At 51.6% G+C, this 8375-nt stretch overlaps 1 protein-coding gene across 2 annotated transcripts in view; it reads left to right on the plus strand.

The window, feature by feature from the left end:
- SCARA5 (scavenger receptor class A member 5) overlaps positions 1-8019 on the plus strand; it is a gene marked incomplete at both ends in the record, with an annotated part of 94255 nt that extends 86236 nt beyond the window's left edge. For both annotated transcript variants that reach the window (XM_080709682.1, XM_080709683.1), the window contains 2 exons: positions 2495-2689; positions 7883-8019. In XM_080709682.1, coding sequence (XP_080565808.1) covers positions 2495-2689; positions 7883-8019 — 332 coding nt within the window. The remainder of the gene's footprint in view (positions 1-2494; positions 2690-7882) is intronic.
- Positions 8020-8375: the final 356 nt, after the last annotated feature.

Genomic DNA, 8375 nt, shown 5'->3' on the forward strand with positions numbered 1-8375 from the left:
GCCCAGGCTTCTGTGTTCTCTTGCTGCTCCTCAGCCTCTCTTGGAGCAGCCGCAAGAGATGGGCTTCTGTAACTCCTTTGGGGGTGGGTGGTCGCCTGGTCAGGGATGAAGGATGCATGGCACAGCACTGAGGATGGAGGGGCGCCTTTTGAAGTGGTCCCACTGTGATCTTCTGACACCTCGGGGATGCTGTGCTTTTCTGGTGGCTTCTGTGGTTCCTCTGTGCAGGATAGGGAACCTTTGGGTGTCCCCAGTCTGGGCAGCGTATAACTGAGATATGGCCAATGCCGAGTTCCTTTTTTTTCTCCTGTGGCACACAAGTACCATTTGTCCTCTCCACTACCACCTTTCGGAGCCTGAGAAGGTCTTTCCCATGGTGCAGGCATGAGAAAAGGGATTTCCCCCTGCCTGCATGTTGAGGAGGAGGAGGAGGAGAAGGAAGAGGAGGAGGAGGAGGAGGAAGGAAGGGGGAGGAGAAGAATAAGAATAGAATAAGAATAAGAATGGGAAAGCTCAAGGGAGCAGTACTTACTGAGAACAGTTGCCGTTTTCTCCAGCATTTTATGTAGAGTTTTCCTGTGTTTTGTTACCTTCCTGCCACCCTGTCAAAGCTCCCCTGGCCCTCCTCTACATGTCCCAGGTGGTTTCTGACTGCAAAAAGGATGGCTTTGACTTCTTTCCTGGCCTTGGAATTGCTGAAGATTAGAGCTGGTAGGAACCTTACCGATCATCTCAGCCTGTCACCAAGAACCGCTGAATCATTTAGGATACTTGGGAAAAATACAGACCTCTCACTCCTGCCACTAAGATTTTGATGGGTAGGTCTGGTTTGATGCAGGGATCTGCATCTTAACAGGTGTTTGACCTACAGTCAGACTCAAGACTCACTGGTCACTCCAGTGTGTTATCGAGTGAGGAGGTTCAGGTCCCCTAAGGTGAGTAGCCCCCCCATAAGTCGTAAGACAGGCAGGAGTGTAACAAAGATGTCAGAAGACATATTCAGACACCCGAGTTGCAATCCCAGCCCTGGCACCAACTGTGTCTCTCTGAGACTATGCCTCCCAGCCAAATCCTGGCTGTGAGATGGTGAGATGGCGTCTTCCAGTTGCTTCTGTGTTCTTGGAGTCCCCAAAATGTCCCCTTGGAAGATGAAGGCAATGCTTTATAATGCAAAAAAATGAATTTTTCATTCAGCAAACATTGACCTTTTATTTCTTCCAGCTGGGTTCTATGCTGAACACTAAGTTTAGAGATGAAGGCTCCAGGATGTCTATCAGCCATTAGACCAAAATATGGGAATGCCCACCAGCCAGCACTAGGGATGTCCACCACATGCGAGCACTGTGCTCCAAGTTGTGAGTGCACATGTCAGTGGTCTGCACAGCAGTCCTGTGAAGCAGGGGTTGTCCCCAACTCACACTTGGGGAATTGCGCTTAGAGAGCGTAGACTTCCAAAGAAGAACCCACAGAGTGTCAGGCGGTGCTGGTTTCCGTCAGCATTTTTACTGCTGTGGCCCAAACACTTGACACGAACAACTTAGAGGGAGAAGGATTGTATTTGCTCACAGTTCTGGAGATTTCAGTCCATGTTAGGCCAGGTTGTAGCTGCAGGGTTCAGGGCATTGTGGCAGGAGAGAGAGAGGTTGGGAGGTGGGGAGGGGGGTACAGCTGTGAGGAGACAGGAAAGACATGGACTGCATATTGCTAAGTGAAAGAAGCCAGGCTCAAAAGGCTCCACACTGTATGATTCACTCCAATATACGATGTTCTTGAAAAGGCAAAATTATGGGGTTGGTAAGAGCAGTGAATGAGGGCACAGGGGGAGAAGGGTAAGTAAGTGGGCACAGCAGGCTTTAGGGCAGTGAGACCACCTGTATGACGCTGCAGTGGTGGGCGCCTGTCATTAGATATTTCTTCAAATGCACAGAATGTACCAAACCAAGAATGAACCTCTTGGGAACGTTGGGCGTTAGAGGATAACGATGTGTCGATGACACATTGCAACCGGTGCCTCGTTCTTGTGGGGGATGTTCATCTTTGTACCTGCCGGTCAATTTTGCTGTGAAATAAAACCTAGCAAATAAATCTGAGCTGGGTGTGGTGACGCACTCCTGTAATCCCAGCCTTCTAGTACTGGGATACTTCTAGTACTAGAAGGCTGGGATTACAGGAGGGTGGCAGGTTGGAGGACAGCCTCAGCAAGTAGCAAGACTTGGCATTTCAGCAACCTAGCAAGACGCTGTTTCAAAACAAAAATAACATAGGGCTGAGGGTGCAGCATAGAGGTAGAATGCTTCTGGGTTCCATCCCCAGGACCACCATAATTAAAGCGGGACGGAGGCTGACCGAGGGCGGAGGTGGCATGCCCGGATTCCGTGGCTGCAGCCCCAGCCCTCTCCAACCTGCTGCCTGGAGGGAGGAGAGTCCAAGATGCCTGGATGGAGGCCCAGGGTCCAGAGCCCAGTGGTGATGGTGATGGTGCTGCTCCCGGCAGGTGGCGTGGATTTCACAATGATCCGGCTGGTGAACGGCTCGGGCCCACACGAGGGTCGCGTGGAGGTGTACCACGACCGGCGCTGGGGAACGGTGTGTGACGACGGCTGGGACAAGAAGGACGGGGATGTGGTGTGCCGCATGCTGGGCTTCCGTGGCGCCGAGGAGGTGTACCGGACGGCTCGCTTTGGGCAAGGTAAGGCCTGTAGGTGGAGGGGACTGGAGGGAAGGCCTGCAGATTCTGGGACTGGTCTCTGTTTCAAGGCCCTTATCCCTTGACTGCCGAGTGTCTGGACACCTGCAGCAGAAACCCACTGTCCCCCAGGCAAGCTGGCTGTCTTTAGGCAGTTCTGATTGTCAGAACGCTCCTCTGGTCTACTGCCAGGGTCCACTGCTGGCCCTCAGTCTCAGTCCTGTGGCTCAGGCACATAATTAGTCCTTCTCGCTCACCAGGTCTTGGCGATTTGGTCCCCTGCTTCCACTGATTTCCAATACCTTTTGTTATTGCCACCTATATAGCCCTCACTGTGGACCAGGTGTGTTCTGAACACTTTGCAAATAGTCCCGTGTTTAATAGTGCACATCCTGTTTGTGAAGTCAACACAGATAGCGTCCCCTTTTGCAAGCGAAAGAACAGAGGCAGAGAGGATGGGGAACTTGCCCCAGGTCCCACAGCTAGCAAATGGCCGAGCCTGTTCAGACCCGTGTCCTTACCCACGCTGCTGGGCTGTCTCTGCCTCTCCAAGTCTTTCCTATCCCAGATGAATAGCCCCAGATGTTCCATCTTGTCCTCCTATGGCGAAACCTTGAAAGCCTATGCTATTATGGTCGCTCTCCTTTGGCCAGCCCGAGCATGTCTACCTCCTTACAGATGGCCCGAGAGACTGGGAGGCAAGGGTACAGCCGCTCCCAGGTGGACGGCTGGTTTTGACCACCCGTCCCTGGCCTGCTGAGAGGAGGAGGCCACAACCCAGCTCGTCTCCATCCTTCTGTCATGTGTCTTCCCGGCTGACGCTGTGCCCCTCTGCCAGGGCTGCGGTAGCAAATACCATAGATGGGGCAGTGGGAGTTTATTTTCTTTCCTTTTTTTTCCTTTCTTTCTTCCTTCCTTCCTTCCTTCCTTCTTTCTTTCTTTCTTTATTTTGTTTTTTTTTTTTTTTTCAGTACTAGGGATGGAACCCAGGGGCATTCTACCTCCGAGCTATACCCCAGCCCTATTTTTTATTCTTTATTTTGAAACAGGGTCTCACTGAGTTGCAAAGGGCCTCACTAAGTAGCTGAGGCTGTCTTCGCACCTGCTCTGTCCTGTCTCAGCCTCCCAAATGCTGGAATTACAAGTGTGCGCCACCACGCCCGCTCTCTCTTTCAACTTTTGAAGGGTGGTGGCAAATGTGCTGTTTCTCCTGTCTGCAAGCCCTTCCACCTTCCACTAGCGAATCCTTTCTTGGCTTTTAAAGTGAGCTCAGTCGTGGGCTCCTGAGGGAAGCTTTTCTGGCTCCTTTCATCCTTCAGTGCATGGTGGAAATAGCCCTGCTCTGCCCGCGGTGTTTGTGTGCAGGTCTCTGGCACTGCATCTCACATGCTCCCCTAGGAGAGAAATATGAACATCTTGAGCCTTACCTTTAGAGTCCCCAGACCCCAGAATTGGGACGTAATCAGTACAGGATGTAGGAGGGAAGAATGAAGAAAGGAAACGGGGTGAAAGGCAGGCAGGCAGGCAGGCAGGCAGGCTGGCTGAGTGTCCTTCCAGCCTGAACCCTCTCTAGTGTAATATGCAACATTTCCAATCCCTGGCAGTTCTCCCAGTGGTCCAGCATCATAAATTTTTTTTCCAGGCAGGGCTTAGTAATCATATTATCTGTTTCCCTGAGAAAAAGCATAGAAAGACCCAGGTGAGGTGTTATTTTAAATTTTCCCAGGCGGCCTTGGGGAGGGAGGTCTGGGGGCGGTGGGGGGGACGGGACGGAGCACAGCTGGGAATGGCCACGGAGCAGCGGGGAACATGGCCCGGGAGACAGGCAGGGAGGTGAGGTCGGGCACCAAGGGGACAGGTCTGTGGGTAGAGTGGGTGGGTGCAGTGGGGAGTGTTTGCTTCTAATTATAGCCTTCTTACCACTTTTTGCCCTTTTTTTCTAAGATGAGGTGTGAATACCGGGGACATCGTTTAGTGCGAGAGTCAGCCCACTGTTTTTCTACAGAGATGCATAGTACATGTCTTAAGCTTTGTGGGCCAGATGGTCTTTGTCACAACTACTCAGTCCTGCAGTGGCAGTAGGAAAACACCATAAGCCATGTGTAATCAAACAGGTGGGGCGTGTTCCAATAAAACTTTATTTATAAAAACAGGCAGTGGGGCGCATTCGGCCGCCGGCCGCCACCCCTGGTTCGGTATTACGGTTCTGTGGGAAGGAGCAAGGCCTGGACTGGCTGAGCGTCAGAGGCTGACTCACATCCCTTAACTGCTACGGACCATGGACAGGTCCCTTCAGTACCTGTCAGATAGCCATCCTGCTTACCTCTGTGTATGAGGCTCAGATAGAAGTCTGTAAGATCAGGTATAATTTATTTCTAAAAAGGAGGCCTCAGTTGCTCTGTTTTCTTTTTTTTTGGTGGTGGTACTGGGGGTGGAACCCAGAGGCTTTCTACTTCCAGGATATACTCCCAGACCCATTTTTTTAATATATTTTTTAAATTTGGAAACAGGGTCGCACTAAGTTGCTGAGAGCATCACTAAGTAGCTGAGGCTGGCTTCGAAAGTACGCGATCCTCCTGTCTCAGCCTCCCAAGTGCAGGGATTACAAGCGTGCGCCACCACGCCCGGCTTGTTGCTCTGTTTTTTTATCTGTAAAATGGGAATCATAGTACCCTAATCGACTTACCTGGTGGGAACCTATTGCGCAGCTTAACAGAGCTAGCCAGGGTGGAGGCGCAGCCTGGCCTAGGCGGGGCTCTGGGTCCAGTCCAGATTGAGTTTAGGAAGCCCCGTGACTCCTAACAGGCCGGGCGACACCTGCGGGATCCGTGTCGGGGTGACAGCTGAGGCAGGGACCGATGGGCACCGAGGACGTCCCGGTGCTCGCTTCTGTGCCGTGGCGTCAGGACCAGACGTGGTGTGCTGCTTCTTTACAGTGAGGCCCCGCAGAGTTGTCCAAACCGAAGATACTGAGATCCGCTCCTGTAACGACCCTCTTCACATTTTATTGGCCTTTTATCTGGGCCCTGGCCACAACTCCCTGGCTAAACCCCAGCAAGGGTTTGGAATCTTGATCCAATAGGCATCTGGGCCCGGTAACCTTGGGCCTGTTCTTTATTTGTTAGTCTCCTTTATTTGCTTTGGGTGTGACTAATCCCAGAGAACTCTGGGCCTGCGGCCTTCTCCTGGGTAATTTGTAAACTGCTGTGTTTTCCCGGAGATGTTTAATCCGTGAGTTATTGCTGTGCCTCCCAGGGCGTATTGTGTAAGCGCCACAGAGGCTCTCCCGGCTGGGAGGAGGCTCTGGTGAAGAGGCGGGGTCCAGGAGGCCTGTGGAAGGAGGCCGCCCCTCCCAGTTCTATACCCCCACTCACTGAGCTGGGATCCCCATGACAGCAGATGCTGAAAATCCCGAGTAACAAAAATATGTCTAAGCCTTTAGTTCGCGTGGTAGATTCGGTGAGCAGCCATGTGGGATTTTACCAGGCAGCTCACAAGGGAATGAAGGACATTTGTCTTTTAATAGTCAGCCCTGACAATCCCACTAAAAAGGAGAGAGAGGTTTTCTGGCCCCTGGAGACCAAATGGGGAGGTGACATTGTGAGCAGTAATCCCCAAATTATTTCCTTTTTTTCTTTCTTTCTTTCTTTGTTGTTTTTTTTTTTTTTTTTTGCATTTTTTCGCAGTACTGGAGATTGAACCCAGAATTTCACACCTACTGTGCAAATGTGCTAACCCTGAGCTACATCCCCAGCCCTTTATATTGTATTGTATTGTATTGTATTGTTTTTTAATTTTGAAATAGGGTCTTGCTAAGTTGCTGAAGTTCTCGCTAAATTGCTGAGGGTGGCCTTGAACCTGAGGTTTTGCTGTCTCTGCCTCCCAAGTACCAGGATTACAGTTGTATGCCACACTCTTGGCTGCCTTTTTATTTTATTTTGAGATGGGATCTTGCCAAGTTCCCCAGGCTGGCCTTCAACGTGCAATCCTCCTGCTTCAGCCTCATGAGTAGTTGAGATTCCAAGTGTGCACCACTGCACCGGTCCTGAGCTACCTTTTTTATAGGCTTTCCTAGACCCTGAAGCCCTTTCCGCAGCTCAGGGTGACAGTCAGTAATGCTGGACCCCAGTCTGTGACCAGTGATGTTGGTACAGACAAACTCAGCTCTGGGGACCGGGACAACCCGGGTTCCATCTCCCGTTCTCCCTCTAGGCCCTGCCTCAGTAGTCGTCAGCAACGGCTTCAAGATACCATTTCCCCAAAGCCAGGCAGTGTCTCTGATGAAGTGTAAGCCTGGGAGGCAGCAAGGCTCGAGTCTGGGTTCAGAGTCTGTCTCTTATGAGCTGAGCATCCTTGCACCAAAGGCTCTCCCAACCTGGGTGTATACAATGAGTTTTAAGCTCTTCCCCTATAAAACGAGTTTCTAACTTCTGTAATCCCAGCATCGTTGGTGGCTGAGACAGGAAGGTGAGAAGTTCGAGGCCAACCTGAGTAAGGTAGCGAGATCCTGTCTAAAATAAAACAAAATAAAATTAAGCCCCAGTACCATATAATAAATAAATAATGAAATAACATTTAAAAAAGCTGGGGTGTAACACAGTCACAGCATGTCTGCCTTGCATGTTTGAGGTCCTGGCTTCCATCCCCAGTACTTGGGGGAAAAATAAACTTTATTAATCTTTCCCTCAGAGCACCGGAATAGGACAGAGGAACACACCTGAATAGCGTCTATTACCATCAACTATTATTATTCTTTGTGTGTGTGTGTGTGTGTGTGTGTGTGTGTGTGTGTGTGTGTGTGTGGTACTGGGGATGGAAGCCAGGGGCATTCTACCTCCGAGCTACACCCGCAGACTATTTTTTATTCTTTATTTTGAAACAGGGTCTCATGAGTTGCAAAGGGCTTCACTAAGTAGCTGAGGCTGGCTACAAACCGTGATCCTCCTGTCTCAGCCTCCCGAATGCTGGGACTACAAGTGTGCGCAACCACGCCCGGCATATTATTCTGTTCACAAAAAAAAAATTGAGCCTAGAAATAAGTGTGAGTCCTTGGTGGGGTGGAGAGGGTGGGTGCAGGTCCCGGGTTTGTGAGGTGCCTGCGGGGCCGGGGCAGCCTGGTCAAGGGCAGCTGGATCATGCTCCCTCTTCCTTCTCCCCGCAACCCTGCTAAGAAGCTACGTGAACCTGTCTCCGCAGGCACAGGGAGGATTTGGATGGACGACATCGCCTGCAAGGGCACAGAGGACACCATCTTCCGCTGCAGCTTCTCCAAATGGGGGGTGACAAACTGTGGGCACGCTGAGGATGCTGGGGTGACGTGTTATCGACACTAAAAACAGGCACAGCGGGAGGTCAGGCCCCTCGCAGAGCCTCCTTCCTGCATTTCTGGGGCAAGGGCTTCGTGTGGGGCTTCGCTGGCCACGCCCCTGCCCCACCCACTCCAGCATCCCCAGCCCCCATATTCCTCTCCCAGGACCATGGTGGCCAGTTGTCACTCTCCTTCCAGGGTGCTCTGCGGGACCTGCCTGTCCCTGTGGACGGGGCGGACCGTCTGGGCACCGTCCACCAGTCCGCAGCATCCATGTTCCCCTCCGTCTCTTGGTTACGCAGGATTCTGAGAAGAGATGGGAATCCAGTGCAGCAGCTTTCAGATCATTTACACTCCGTATCCTTCCCAAACCTCACATAG

This window comes from Muscardinus avellanarius (assembly GCF_963383645.1).
Source record: "Muscardinus avellanarius genome assembly, chromosome: 14".
NCBI classification, from domain to species: Eukaryota; Metazoa; Chordata; class Mammalia; order Rodentia; family Gliridae; genus Muscardinus; species Muscardinus avellanarius.